At 50.7% G+C, this 15129-nt stretch overlaps 5 protein-coding genes across 5 annotated transcripts; all 5 read left to right on the forward strand.

The window, feature by feature from the left end:
* Window positions 1–360: 360 nt before the first annotated feature.
* Window positions 361–1566, forward strand: C8Q69DRAFT_519056 (hypothetical protein; the record flags this gene model as incomplete). The annotated part of the gene is made up of 2 exons (XM_028633460.1): window positions 361–404; window positions 472–1566. The coding sequence occupies 2 exons, from the start codon at window positions 361–363 to the stop codon at window positions 1382–1384; spliced, it is 957 nt and encodes a 318-aa protein (XP_028486766.1). The 3' UTR covers window positions 1385–1566.
* Window positions 1567–2772: 1206 nt separating this feature from the next.
* C8Q69DRAFT_443523 (hypothetical protein) lies at window positions 2773–5545 on the forward strand (the record flags this gene model as incomplete). Its single annotated transcript, XM_028628923.1, has 2 exons — window positions 2773–4925; window positions 4978–5545. The coding sequence occupies 2 exons, from the start codon at window positions 2773–2775 to the stop codon at window positions 5543–5545; spliced, it is 2721 nt and encodes a 906-aa protein (XP_028486767.1).
* Window positions 5546–6559: 1014 nt separating this feature from the next.
* C8Q69DRAFT_462421 (hypothetical protein) lies at window positions 6560–7814 on the forward strand. The gene is made up of 4 exons (XM_028630313.1): window positions 6560–6660; window positions 6717–6870; window positions 6965–7099; window positions 7163–7814. Exons 1-4 carry the CDS (start codon window positions 6627–6629, stop codon window positions 7749–7751), a joined length of 912 nt encoding a protein of 303 aa, XP_028486768.1. The 5' UTR covers window positions 6560–6626; the 3' UTR covers window positions 7752–7814.
* Window positions 7815–7989: 175 nt separating this feature from the next.
* C8Q69DRAFT_462425 (60S ribosomal protein L15) lies at window positions 7990–9393 on the forward strand. The gene is made up of 5 exons (XM_028630314.1): window positions 7990–8068; window positions 8169–8255; window positions 8464–8620; window positions 8701–8927; window positions 8995–9393. The coding sequence occupies exons 2-5, from the start codon at window positions 8169–8171 to the stop codon at window positions 9133–9135; spliced, it is 612 nt and encodes a 203-aa protein (XP_028486769.1). The 5' UTR covers window positions 7990–8068; the 3' UTR covers window positions 9136–9393.
* A 904-nt stretch (window positions 9394–10297) lies between these two features.
* C8Q69DRAFT_485965 (E3 ubiquitin protein ligase) lies at window positions 10298–14045 on the forward strand (the record flags this gene model as incomplete). Its single annotated transcript, XM_028631865.1, has 3 exons — window positions 10298–10847; window positions 10898–13069; window positions 13126–14045. 3 exons carry the CDS (start codon window positions 10298–10300, stop codon window positions 14043–14045), a joined length of 3642 nt encoding a protein of 1213 aa, XP_028486770.1.
* Between the last annotated feature and the right edge of the window lie 1084 nt (window positions 14046–15129).

Below are 15129 nucleotides of genomic sequence, written 5' to 3' on the forward strand. Positions count from 1 at the left end.
CGGCAAGTTTTGCTTGATGTTTGCAGCGACATTATGTACCGGATCTCCGTATGAAAGAGGGCGACACCGTTGCATAAGGGAAGGAAGAAAGAAAAGACTAAAAAATAAATAAAGAACTAGAGAAAAAAAAAGAGTACCTGCCGTGACTATGTGTATTCCGGGTCTGTAACAATGCTTCCCTGGCAGTTAATCCATCATTACCTCGTGCTTCTTATGGATAATCAGGGACCACAGCAAAGACCCCCACTGAGTGTCCATGCCAGATTTCCATGTCCGTCCTAATGGAATCTGATGGCCCCGTCGAGACGGGAAGTGAATGAAACGATATGACGTGCCGAGCCAGGACTTCGTAACGGATGCATGTTTGGATTCCCTGCTGGTCGAGGGCGACATCGAGTTGAGGAGTAAGTAGTAAGTAACTACGGAGTAACTGGTAGTAAGTAGGACTCTCTAGATAGTCGTAATATGCAGCAGCGCCCATTGGGACCACCCCCGCAAAAGAGCACAAGCTCTGGTGTGGTGCAATGGCCGGGTTAGCGTCCTAGCCATCGCGAGGATCGCACACAGCGGTTGGTGGGACGCGAGAGGAGGCCGCGATGGGAAGCATCATCCTCTCCGCATTTTGAGCCAGTTCGGTAAGGGCTCGCTGGGTCCCTGGAGAAAACGCATCTCTCGCTGGCCGACCATCGCAGCAACAGTATCCATCAACCCAGTCCGAGCCCCCGGCCGGCCAGTCATTATTATCATTGTCGCCTTCCGTCTCCGTCTCCATCGCCCGTCGTCTGGCTCGCTGTCATACGCCCTGGCCGCTGAGGGCACGGTGCTCCTGGTCGTCCTCACTGCCGCTAGAAAGCGTCCTGACTTAACTGCTTCATCTCCAGCTTCAACTTGCCTGGCGCCACTTCTTCCAGCCCCAACCCCGTGGCTCTTGACCTCGTCGATTCCTTCATCGTCGCTACACCCCCCTTCGTGTCCAGAAAGACATTGTCAACTCGACGGGTTAACTTGGGATATCGCTTCCTCGACGCCTCCCCAACGCCTCCGCATCTTTATACAGGTTCCGCTTTGGGTCGTGAGCTTAAGTCATCGTCCCCCCCCGTTGCTCTCCCCCGGAACACCGACGATTGCGACCAACTTCACTCTGTACATCACCCGTTCCCCAGATCGCCTGAACCAAACTGACACTGCCTCGCTTGGGCGTAGTTCGTTTAGACAATGTGCTGCTTCTAAACCGTGCCTGCGTCTGCCCGTCGGTGCTGGGAATCTAATTCCGAGGTCACGCAACCATCCTGGTGCTGCAGCATACCTTCCACACACACGAGAGAGTTTCAGACTGGCGAAGAAGCCCACAGACGAGACACAAACCATACAGAGCTACTTCTAAGTGGCGACGACATTGAATAATATCACAAAAGGAAGTCGATCTCCAGAGCGATTCCGCATTTCGGGCAATCCTGCTTCAGTTCGACACTGCGCACTTCCTCAACGCGGCTTCCGAGAACCAAAGAGCCTGGTTGCTATTTGTGGTTCACGATTTCCCTATTTCTACGCAAGAATAAGGATTGTAAGGTGACAATCGTTGGTTAGAACATACAGGTTTCTGGAGAAGTTAGTTTTGAGCTTGCGCTTCGGCTCCAGGTCCCGCTTCTAACGCCTCGGCCGTTGACAGATCACGATAAGACGACTGTCGCATCGCTCACACAGATTTGTGCTGTATTGAGAGTTTCTGATAATTAGCACGATAGGTAAGCTTCGGATTTTTTATTCAGATTGCATCGTTGCGCTCCGTTATGTCCCGCTTTGGTATCCGTTTCCCAGTCATCCGACCAGACTCCAGTAAGAAAGAACATGCTGCAGTAGCATCAGATGATGCTGGCGTTTCAGACGGTAGTTTAACCGTCCTGAGCGCCGAGGCTTTCCCTAGCATTGCTCCTCTCCTTTCCTTATGGCATGATCCCCGTGGGGCTAGCACAGCGACTTGCGTTTGCCACACATGGCTTGGCCGTGAAAGATAGTTGATCGAGTACATCTGGAAAGCTCATCTATGTGATATTGCGGGGTGATTGCATTCTGTATCCGCTCCAGTTCACCTTCTCACCCCTTGCTTTGCTTCTTTACTGGATCTTCATTCACTCATCTCCAAAGCAAAGTACTCCCGTTTGATCATCGCACACCTTATATTGGTTTCTTTACTGTTGTACTTTTCTTACTTTCCGTTTCCATATTCCATGGCCGCCTCGATATGAGATGCTTATCTTGCCTTCCCATGATTGACGGACCTACGTGTTCCAGCTGAGCTGACTCCAGATCGCGTCACTCGCGTATTAACAGGCTGGACTTTTCGCACGAAAATCACGGTCAAAAAATAGATAATACCCCTGTGACATTTCTGATTAATCATAAAGTGATATTATATTGAAGGTAAGTCTGCGTGAGCTCATTAGCATCCTCGAGGCTAGGAACGGTCGCTCGAGCTGTGTTACACTGTGTCACCTGCTGTCCTGCCCCGAAAGCCAATGCACTCTTCTCAATTTCCACTTCATGCGCCCTCTACTCCCGGATAACACGATAAACGCGGTGTTCACGCTGACTTGGCTTGTGCAGTTGCGCTGTCGAATCCCATCGCCGTCTGTTACCAGAATCATTGTCTCTCAACAGCCCATCACTCAGCTGTCAGATGTCCAGTTCCTCCTCGGGAATTCCATGTAACTATTAAAGCCACCAAAGCACATCTGAAGGAGTCGAACGCCCTCTTTACCTATTCAAGGCGTCATGGCAGCACCATCTAATATCCCGTCACAGCCTTCGAGGCCTGCGGTAACAACTGTGCCTAGCAATGCGTCGCTCCGACTGGAGAAGAGTAACCCCGGGGTTCGTCGCTCTACGCCTGACTCAGACGCGCTCGCATCCTCTGAAGATGAGAGCGAGCACCAGTCTTCTCAGACCGTACCTTCTGCCTCCATGTCAAAGCCGGTGCGACGTACCTCATGGCTGAACGAAGTGCCCTCCGGTTTCCCAAGGAAAGGTTCGTTGACTACTGGAAGTTCCTTGTCTTCAGCAGCTTCAAACCCTGCGACTCCTGCTACCGATCAAACCTGGGCCCCGACCACAAGTCCCAGCTTGGCAGCTTCAAGTACTTGGGGTCATGCTGGCGGGAGCACTTTTGCATGGGGCACTGGAATTTGGAATACGGAGTCACGCAAGGAGCCGCCACCGCGTCTGGCAGAGATGGTCCCATCCCCGACCATGTCAATTCCTCCGAATACGAGCGGCAGCGTCGCGGATGAGCTGCTCAGTCCGATAACCCGCACCATCTCTGGTGAATCCTCCATACCGTTTACCATCCCTCTTCATCCGACGCCGAAGACATACCGCTCTCAGTCTTATTCTGTTGGCCAGTTGGACCCAGAATCCATCGGTCTAGCAGTGAGACCCACTGCGTCCTTCTCTGCCGGCCGCGGTAGAAATGCTGGACAATTCTCTGCGCTACAGCACCGGTCCTCTCGACCTAGCCTGCTTGGAGAGTTGGGACATGATCCCGCCATGTTGGGCCGTGTCCGTGAGGACGATGACGATGGAGATAGCGCAAATGAGTCAGAAAGCGGTTATAACTACGCCTCGCATCATGCCCGTACGATCGAACAACTCGCGAGAGAGAACGCACTCCTCCGACAAGCAGCAGGCCAGCTAGATGGATCACGATTTAGAGAACGCACGATGTCCAATGCATCTGCTAACAGCGGATTTTCCATGGCCAGTGGTGCCCATAACCTCCATCGTATACACGGCAGTGTCCCTGAAGAATCCGATCTTGCTGTGGAGGACCTAGATGAGCTAGGCAACATCCCGGGCTATAACAATATCCGGAGCAATACAAGGAGAAGGTTCTCCGAGCATTCTGCTAACCTGGAAAAGCAGTTCTCTACATTTACTCCCCTGGAAAATCGGACACTGGAGAATGTCAAAAAGGCCCATTGGCAGACCTCTCTCGGTTTCGGCAGCATTGCGGATCTTCCACAAAGCCGACGCCATTCATTTGCAGATATACCCACGAGACACGCATCAATCGGTTCGGCAGGCGAGTCGCACGCCAACCTTTCAGGCATTGGTTCTCGGTCTGGCCTAGGCGACCGAGACGATGGATTCGTGAATTACACTGAAGGGCCCCTTTCATCTACCCCAGGAGAGAACCGTGAGTACCAGTATTTTCGTATGACCCATCATGTTGAAGAGCGTGAATTAGAACTGGAACATTTACAAGCCCGAAAATTTGCAGCATCCTATTTTTCTGGTCGGGACCAAGCGCTTCGAGTCGAAACCCTCCCCGCCCAAATACCCCCGTCGCTCCACCAGGCGTACAATATGCCGACCGCATACGGCCGTCAGCACCCGAACCTAGCACACCCACATCAGAACCAGCTCCTTTTCATCGTCACATTCAAATGCCACCGTGCCGATGTCTTTTACATCCAAGAGGACACAGGTCTCCAAGTCAAGCCGGGAGATCTTGTGATTGTCGAAGCAGATCGTGGTACAGATCTCGGAACCATCCAGCATGCCAACGTATCCTTGCAGAAAGCTCGCGAGCTCAAGGAACAATATGCTGAAGAGCACTACAAATGGTTAATGATGTTTTCTAGACGAGCACAGGACGGGGCTTCGAATGTTGTCAACCCAAATGGGGCACTGCCAGGAGTGGGAAATAGGAGCGCCATAGGAGGGATGGGACCTCCAGGCTCTCACGGCGCGCAAGAATCTCAAGTCACCGAGATAAAGCCCAAGTTAATCAAGAGACTTGCACAGAACCATGAGATTCTTACCTTACGTGACAAGGAAGGTAATGAAGCGAAAGCTAAGCGGGTCTGTCAGCAGAAGGTCGCTGAGCACAGACTTAACATGGAGATCCTGGATGCCGAATTTCAGATGTGAGCAAATTCCGTTCATTCCTCCATGAAGGTTGCTAAAGTTAGTTTCCAGGGACTGGAAGAAACTCACCTTCTACTATTTCGCGGATTCTTATATTAACTTCAACTCCCTGGTTACCGATCTGTTCAAGATCTACAAAACAAGAATCTGGATGTCCGCTATTAACCCGGCTTCCTTTGTAACTCCCCCCACTACCGGCCTGCAACCTCCTACCGGAGTGGGAAGTCCGCTAGGTTACGGTCAAGATGGCCCCCATGATCGTCGTCATCATCATGACCACAGATCATACGCTCTTGCCCCGGCTTCATCGGGTAATATCAGAGACCCACTGGAGTCGAGCCGAGATGCTATCGCTAGCCCAATGGGTGGACCGCGTAACGCTTATATTGATGCTTATCCACCATTTGGTCAAAGTCCTCGTCAGCCTGAGATAGGCTTTGACGCAGTTGCGCAAGCTTCAAACGACCCTTTCACATCATCGTACCTACCAAACACCTTTGGTAATGCGGGTCTGGTGGACTACGCATCCGCGAACAATGTTGCCCCAAACGCTGCGCAACGAGCTCATGCTCAAAGCGAGTGGGTGAACAGATTCCAGGGCTTGTCACTCGGGTCCTAAAGATGACGATATTGGATCCGTTCTATATGCTGTACGCAGTGTGAGCGATCTACACCACTAATATGAACTTCAAGTCGGTTGGGAGAAAGACGTACGATAATCTCACCGGTCACACCCCTCTCGTTCAGTGTTTCGATCTTCTTTTTTCTTTCCCGATAAAACTAAAATAGATATCTCTCAAGAGTCACTTGTAGATCAGACGGATCTACACCCTGTCTTTTCCTTTGATACCTCCATAGACTTTTCATAACCCGCAAGTCACCGGGTCGTTTCGCTTATTGTGTTTCCTGTCATCACTGTTACCTCTCTACTCCCTTTCTGCGCTTTATGTCAGTCGATCTTTGTTATATCCTGACCATCTCCCGTCGGGAATGAGATTGTTGGACGGTCTAAAATATACGAGATCGAGGACAATTTCTTTTCTTTTCTTTTTCATGTTGGGTCACGGGGAATTTGTTCACTGGAAGTGCACTCACGATCAAAAGAATGAAAAGCGGAGAGTAGAGACCGTCTCCCGATGCTGAAATGGGAGACCTTGGGACTCTGCATTCAGCTACGATCGGGTTCGGTCTGTCTGTTCCGCTAGAGACGAGCTAGACATAGATGGCACACCCTGCTATGGGTTGGTTATGTTCTCTTGTATTTATCTGTTTGCCATTGTTTTCGAGGGACTCGAAATCGTCTCTTCTGTGATTCTGCTTAGCAACTGCTCTGGATAACTTGAGCTCCATGTCTTTCTTTGTTCAGCGTTGGCGTGGGCAAGAAAAGCAGAGCTGGCTTCGACGACGGATTTTGATAGACACGAAACGGTACTGTTTAATTCTCCAAAGATCGTTATAGCAAATTTAGACCAGTTTTCTTATAATAAATGTCAATATGCTTTCTGTCTTTCCAGTAACTGAGCGATGGTCGATACCTAACTAGTCTATACCCTCTCCTACTCGACTTTCCCAGCATGGTCACCTGATCCCTGTGGATGTTCAGAGAGATTGTCCGCCACGAAGAGGTGACACACCATCGTCTAAGTTCAATCCATGGGCAAAGCGTCTCTCTCACAGTGCGTATAATCTAATTTAGCATTATGGCTCCATCAACACGAAAGCGTACTAAACCAGGTGAGTCCGCCATTCTAAAGACTGGTAGACTCGTCCCTGACACTGGGGCTGTTTAGCAAAAGCGAAATCAAGTCAAAAGAAACAAAAGAAGGAGAAAGAACAGGACCAATCTCGTGATAATGTCTCTCATGACGCCAGCGACGCAGACAGCTGGTCTCTTTCGTCTGGTCTTTCAGACTGGGCCTCTCTAGGCCAGCCAGAAGAAGCAAGGTACAGCCTGACAATCAGATCTAAGGCCCATCTAATCCTCCTCGTCATATCACAATATATGCAGGTATCATGATATCTAATGATGTCAATATAGAGAGATGATCGCTTCGTTACAGAATATACTGGAATCCGCTGAGAACAAAGATGATTTCTGGGAGAGCTTCGAATCTAGTGTGAAGAAAGATGAGAAAAGGCTCCTTGGAATCATAGATGGTTATAAGAAGCTGTTGCATGTCTCTCCTTACTTCCGTCTTGATATCTTGCGTGTACTGACGCTATGGACATCCGATAGCGAAACTGAGGATGAAGAGTTCAACTCGCAGTTTGCTCAACTCATGGCTGCGGCCCTCGCACCAACCGGCGTGGAACCTTCTCTGTCTACGGATATCCTACCTGGGGATTGTACTCCCGAGAACCATCCGCTATATGCTCTATCACGGAGCCTTGTTGATCGTTCTAAGACCTTGGCGCATGAATACGATAAACTTTCCCAGTACGCAAGCAACTTGAAACTCCCCGAGGATCCAAGACCCGTTATAGAAAAGGATTATGAGGAAGTACGCCGCATCATAGCCGCTGGTAGACGAGCCTCAGAAGCGCAGATAGAAAAGAGCTTGGCTTCTAATGAGAAAGGGAAGAAAGGACGCCGGGGACAGACTTCTGCACTTGTTGGGGGTGACATGGGAATCAAAGATAAGGTGTTCGAGGAGGATGTGCACCTTCAGGCTATGTTGAAGATGGGGCGTGAAGAACTAGAGAAGGGTGATGATAGTAGGGGAAAGAAAAAGATCTACGGATGGGGAAAGGCTGTTACTCGTGCTCAAAAGGCGATGAAGGCTCTTGTCAAAGTTCTGCCAAATGAGGATAGGGAACGATACTAGAGGAAGGAAATCCTAGGGAGCAGGAGTGGATGTAATAATTGATATGGATTATATGAGAATAATCAATTAGAATAATTAATTATCACTTCGAGAATATCATGGCTCATATCAATCTTTTCCCGTAGATATACTTTCTAGCCAATCCTCGGCGGCACTCCCGCGAAGACTGGTGACTAGAGCGGTGATTGGCGGGTTGTGTGCAGCTCGCCTAATTTTTAGCGTCCCACACACAACGACACTTCGACAAAGTTGTCTCGCAACTTTCAGTTTTCAGCAGCGACAACGACGACAGCCGACAACAAGCCCACGCCGACAAGGTACGTTGTTTCGATTATATCCCACGATTCTGATCGACTTCTTCCAAGGTCATCGAAAAACAATTGGAAACGGACGCAGTGAGCTGATAATCGATTCCAGATGGGTGCCCTCAAGTACGTGGAAGAGCTCCAGAAGAAGAAGCAGTCCGACGTGATCCGCTTCCTGCTGCGCGTCCGATGCTGGGAGGTGAGACCCCTCGCAAATTCCGATTGATATGCATTACTCGCCGGAAAACTCGTTTGCTTTGCCATAGGATACCTAATTGTGGTGTTGTCTGGGCGGGCTCGACTTTACCTGCCGGCGGGTGGATGTGGCACACAATCCGAAGCAGATTTTTTGGATGCTGTGTCTTGCTATACACTCGTTGAACTTTGCTGAGAGTGCATTAATATAGCTCCGTCAACTCAATGTTATCCACCGCGCTTCCCGTCCTTCGCGCCCCGACAAGGCTCGTCGTCTTGGTTACAAGGCCAAGCAGGGCTACGTGATCTACCGTGTCCGTGTCCGTCGTGGTGGCCGCAAGCGCCCTGTTCCCAAGGGTGCCACCTACGGTATGCGATTCCCAGGCTCGAAAAATTGGATGATCGGTTTTCTTCTCTGAACGACTGCTCACACTACGGGAAAATTTTAGGCAAGCCCACCAACCAGGGTGTTAACCAGCTGAAGTACCAGCGCTCCCTGAAGTCCACTGCTGAGGAGCGTGTCGGCCGTCACGCTGCTAACCTCCGCGTCCTGAACTCCTACTGGATCAACCAGGACTCGACCTACAAGTACTACGAGGTCATCCTCGTTGACCCCCAGCACAAGGCTATCCGCCGCGACCCCCGCATCAACTGGATCGTCAAGCCCGTCCACAAGGTTAGTTTTGATCAGACAATTGGATCAGTATTAGTGATTGCAGGACTGACGTATAATTTCTTAACAGCACCGCGAGTCTCGTGGTCTCACTGCCACCGGCAAGAAGTCCCGTGGTATCAACAAGGGCCACGGCTACACCAAGACCACCGCCGGTCGCCGGAAGACCTGGAAGCGCCACAACACCCAGAGCTACTGGAGATACCGTTAGGTGTGAGGAGTCACCCAGCCCCGGATGGTGGTGGCTATGGCATCTGTTTCTCATGGTGGTGCTTGGACCGGATAATAAAAAATGCTACGACTATGTCATTGAGCTTTTCCAGCGTGTGCTTTATGCCAGGATCTTTTCAGATCGGATATTTCAGCAAGGAATGTTATCAATTTCTTTGCTCATGGAGTGCCACCAGGATGCTTTCAATGAGCTAGAGTTTCAAAAAAAGTATTGGGTGTCTGCCCAACCAAGGTCGATCCTTCCCACCCTAACACACTATCTATCACCGTTGTAGCGATGCGTACAGTTGTAGAACAGAGAAGAACCCCGCCTTTGGATCGAACTCAACCGGATAGGTGAACTTGTGAAGTGATAGGCCTGTGGGTTCGCAGTAGTAGCGGAGCGTACACGTACTCACGCGCAACTCAGCAGAGTAACTAACGTCTCTGGTTGACGAATGGCTGCTAAAAATAGTTCACTAGGCGCTCGAAGGGGGTTCATGAAACAAGAGAATGAACAGCCTCAGGCTGTTCAGAGGCATCCATTCCTGAATTGGTCGAGCAGGAAACGCTGGTCCAAGCTTTATTTCCCTGAGGTTGATCCCCCTCTCGGCCCGTAAATAATACATGATCGCCAGGCTGTATCTCAGTAGGGGTAGATAGAGAGTTATGGTTACCTTCCGTTAACTTACCGCCCTTAGAACCGGTTCCGCGAGCTTCCTGGCCCGGATCTTCCTAGTCCCTGAGAACGCCGGCTAACTTGACCATACTGTTACACTTTCTGGTCCCTAGGGAATAGCTGGGAACGCACGGGCAGGTACCTGTGTCCGAAGGAGCATCTTCTTCCTCGCATTCTCCAAATACGAGCAGCTAGCTCTTGCTATTCGGTGACATTGTGTCTTGTTTCTTTAGTCCCTTGGCAGGTGCAGACGGGACGACTGAGACATCCCTCCATCTGCGTATGCGGAGCAACAAAGACGATCCTGGAGCTCCCCCATCTCCCTTTCTTCTCTACACGGCCTTATTAACTATCTTAATTCGGGGGATTTTCTACTGAGACTGAGGTGAAGGAGAACAGATCAACGATATTTCTTGCAACTTTCAGCAATTGAACTGTGCATGACTGGAGGGTGTTCAAGTCTGCTCCAAGTAAATGCGTCCATATGCCGTCCTGGTCGTCACGATTACATCCGGGCCCGTCGACGTCGAGCTCGAATGCTGCTCATGCGAACGTCTCATCAGCGATTCCAGTTGCAGAAAGGACGGTACCGATACCCGTCAATAACGATGTCCCCGTCCTGATCCCCTTCGAAACTCCACACCCATCGGCTCGCCGTTCACACTCCCGCTCGATCAGTCACCCGTTTCCTTCGTTGTTTGGAGGAGGCAACAGGAAGAACAGCAAGGGCGTTTCGAAGCAGGATTTCTTGGATTCGGATGATGACGATGATATCGTCACCTATGCCCCGGATCCCAGGTCGAATAGTCCGCGCAAAGCGTCACAGCGGCCGGGGCCTGCAGAGGATGTCCACACGGGTAAATGCATGACATGCGACTCTACCGTGAAGTGGCCCCGCGATGTCAAGGTGTTCAGGTGCACTGTCTGTCTGACGGTCAATGATCTAGAGCCCCATCGTGGCTCGGGGGACGCTCCGCATCATGGTCCTTCCGGCCGGACTGAGGCACCGGCGGCTAAGGGCATCCACAGAAAAGGTACGATGGTGCAAGAAGGCAAGCTTGAAGATGGAGCTAATGTATTGAAGCTATCCCCATATCTGTTGAACGGACGAAGAGGATTGTCGATCAATGCGTCTCGTCCTACCTTCAGAGACGCTTGGATATCCTCGAATCGCGCTTGTCGTCTACGGGTGTCAACGGTCAGCGTTTCGATATCTCTCCTCTGTCTCAGGCAAACGGCGAACGCGGGGCAGAGACACCGGGTAATCAGCGCTTTCTTACCCCGGATGCCCAGCTATCCACGTCGCCAAAGGAAACTTGGGGCTCTTCGGGTGGTTATCTGTCTCCACCGAAGGAGCGCGTAGATATCCGCAATGGGGAAGGAAGCCGTTCACATCTCTCGCCATATGCCGCCGATGCTGAGAGGCGACACCTGCGCAGGAAGAATCGTTCGAGTTCTGACATCCCTGCTGTGCCCGGGAGGGATCGTTCACCAAGGGGAGCAGGTCACTCAGCAAACGAGACCTCACCGAGGGGGCCGTCAGACAATCGCCCATTGATCTTCCGGCCGCTTGAGGACTATATTATATCATGCTTTAGAGGCTGTGAATGCCTCAGCAACTCATTCTATACTGCACGCTCCTATTCTCAGACTACTCATGAAGCCCCCGCACAACGAGTAAAAACGGAGCAGAACCCGACGCTAAACCCTCTACCTGATCCCGCAATGTTCGAGCCAGATGCCAAGACTCTGCTTCTCGGAGATGTTGCAGAGAACTCTACGTGGTGGTTAGGTCAGCGCGTCCGACGAGGCGAAGTGAACGACGCGAAACGAGACAGATCTCCGGACCCGCCCAGACACAGCGTTTCTCCGAGAACGCCTCGAATCGACTGGGCAGAGCTTGCAGAGTGGTACCGAACCGTACTGAGTGCGGGGGAATCCTGGCATGAGAAGTGGTCGATGATGACGCTAGGAGACACGAACACTGATCGAAGGTCATCCGGAAGTAAGAGATGGGACACAATAGAGCTAGACGTGATAGAAAGAGAGATCACTGAGGCCCGTTTGCATGCTCAGAGGACGCTTCTGAAAGCAACAGAGAGTGTCCTCAAGCGGCCAAGACAGCCCCTGAAGACTCCGGAGGATACCAGGTTCTTGCTGATACTTCTGGCGAATCCACTGTTATACTCGTCTTCTTCTTCGTTCAGACGACCTTCGGCCACGCCAGCACCGCCCTCGAGGACTGAAGGGCAGCCATCAAGGCCAAGGGGCAATAACGCATATCCTTCAGATAACCGTTCACCTCGCGGAGTGGCTGCCCCTAGAAGACCGAGAACGAGTGGGCCAGGCAATCACTCAGGCATCATAAAGAGGATCTTGGGATTGATATCAAATCTACCGAATGAGTGCCATCACTACCTGGTATTGTGGTTTTCCCGTTTCTCTGAAGGTCAATTCCAGAGGACAGTGGACCTTGTCGGTGGTTTTGTGACGTACCGTCTCATGCGCCAACATGGAAAACAACGAAGCGAGTCTTCTAAAGACGACAATGGGTTAATCCCCACTTTGCCTGGTCCCATTGGGAATACGGCTGCTCAACTGCATGCTGCGCTTAGCGGAAGGAATCAATCGAAACAAAAGAATGATAGTGGTCCTAAGCCGGTAGTCTACGGAGAGGATTGGCAGATCAAGGCCGCCGCTAGGGTGATGTCGCTCCTGTTTGCAGCGAATAATTCCAGTTTTTCTCGAAAGCAAGACGCCGTTTTTGCTGATGGCCGATCAAATGCTGGTCTCATTGCCCGAGGCAACGCGCAGAGTCGTGGCCAGAAGATTCCTATTAGTTCTTTTTATAATACTCTCCTCGATTATTCAGATCTCGTGGCTGATTTCGAAGCATGGGAATCACGCAGTGGGAAGTTTTCCTTCTGTCAATACCCTTTCTTCCTCAGTATTTGGGCCAAGATACATATCCTGGAACACGATGCCCGTCGACAGATGGAAGTAAAAGCGCGGGAAGCTTTCTTCGATAGTATACTCAGCCGCAAAGCCGTGAGCCAGTACCTGGTTTTCAAAGTCCGTAGAGACTGTCTCATCGAGGACAGTTTGCGTCGTGTCAGCGAAGTGATAGGTGGCGGCCTGGAAGAGGTCAAGAAGGGCCTACGTATCGAGTTCCTCGGCGAAGAGGGAGTGGATGCTGGAGGTCTTCGCAAAGAGTGGTTTTTACTCCTCGTAAGAGAGGTCTTTGACCCCAATCATGGTGTGTTCTCTGTCCCTGGTTATTCTCGCAGACGGTCAACTGACAGCTTCTTTCAGGACTTTTCCTTTACGATGAGGAGTCACAATTCTGCTATTTCAACCCCTACTGCTTCGAATCTTCGGAGCAGTTCTTCCTGGTCGGCGTACTTCTAGGATTGGCTATATACAATTCGACTATCCTCGATATCGCCTTGCCGCCTTTTGCGTTCAAGAAGCTTCTTGCATCAGCACCACCATCGAACGGGCCTGCTACCTCGACTTCGCGTTCGACGTATAGATGTACACTAGATGACTTGGAGCAATACCGGCCGTCCTTAGCTAAAGGCCTACGAGGTCTCCTGGAGTATGATGGCGATGTGCAGGAGACATTCTGCCATGACTTTGTGGCCCAGGTGGATCGCTACGGCGAGATTCTCGAGATCCCGCTGTGCCCTGGAGGCGAGCGGAAGCCGGTTACGAATTCCAACCGGCGGGAATTCGTGGACCTGTACGTCCACTATATGCTTGATATCGCGACCGCAAGGCAATTTGAGCCGTTCAAGCGAGGTTTCTTTACCGTGTGCGCCGGCAATGCCTTGTCTCTTTTCCGACCGGAGGAGATTGAGCTGTTGGTGCGAGGATCGGACGAGCCTCTGGACGTTGCGTCTCTCCGTGCGGTTGCTCACTACGACAATTGGGCGAATCCCCGCCCTGAGAATGAGCCAGTAGTACAGTGGTTCTGGGAGCTCTTCATGGGTGCGGATGCCAAGGCGCAGAGAAGGCTGCTCTCGTTCATCACGGGCAGCGATCGCATCCCGGCGATGGGAGCTACCAACTTGACGATCCGTCTCTCGTGCCTGGGAGACGACGTGCAGAGATATCCGACGGCGCGGACGTGTTTCAACATGCTGGGACTGTATCAGTATCCGACGAAGCAGAAACTAGCGGCTAAACTGTGGAGCGCAGTGGACAACAGTGAAGGATTCGGTTTGAAATGATGATCTAGTTACGTGTTCAGGGTTGTTTTGCTTTATGGGCGCCAGGATATTGCAGGGCCAGGAATGGGTACGTGGATAGAATACCCCATGTGTATTTGGGACAGTAGCGAGATATCGTTAGCGAGCTCTAGCAATGAACAGCCATACACGAGCTCTGTTCTTTTTTTTTCGTTTCAAAACAGATTTTCTCACCTGATATCTTCTTCGTAAAGCTTTTATGGGATTGACGCTGGTCTTAAGTAGTACGGTGATGGGTATTGTGTCGAACTAAGAGATCATGGAAGCAGATAACTAGCTGTGCAGAATATATAAGATATTGGGTCGAGGTAGTAGAATCTTTTTTCTTGCTTAATATCCGGGATGACTGGAATCTAGCTAACTTCTAGTAACTACTTATTCATCATCCAGGCCCTGCTGAATACCCCAGAAGCGTCTATTGCTGCGTCAGCGGTTTGTCTTATCTACTTCCCACTTCCTATGTACTAGTATAAACCATCAATTAATATCCGTATAGTTGCTGAACGCTTTTTTATTTCCATATTTCCATATAGCGAGGATACCGGTGTCGGGAAAAAAGAAAAAGAAAAATTATCTGTTTAACTCTCATCCATTGAACAAATGTTACTGGGGTACTACTATAGATCACATGGGCGTCTGCATGCAGCTTATCTGCAGCGAAGGCTTTTTCTATGGTCCTAGATGTTAGAATGGCCTGAGGGATGCGTGGTCTACGATTACTTATTGAAGGATGATGGCGGATGGCTGATAGAGCGGTGAGTGAGTGAATTCCTTCCAGTGTCGAAGTTTGTTGTCTAGTTTAGTCCATCCATTTTGAAATTGGGACTTCGACTCGAGGTTGTACATACTTACTGCACAAGTGGGAGTGGAGGGGAATACCGACCTTGTTTTTTTTCGTTCAATGGATGACGAGGAGCTAGACAAGGAACGGGATCAACGTGGCTCGCTTCGTTGATTGATTCCAGGGACCCCGATTATGCGTTCAGTGGGAGTACGTACGTATACTCTATACAGTTATCCGTCGCATCAAGAACGGGAAACAACGGCGCCTGGGCGATTTGCGCGA

The sequence above is a fragment of the Paecilomyces variotii genome (assembly GCF_004022145.1).
Source record: "Paecilomyces variotii strain CBS 101075 chromosome Unknown C8Q69scaffold_3, whole genome shotgun sequence".
NCBI classification, from domain to species: domain Eukaryota; kingdom Fungi; phylum Ascomycota; class Eurotiomycetes; order Eurotiales; family Thermoascaceae; genus Paecilomyces; species Paecilomyces variotii.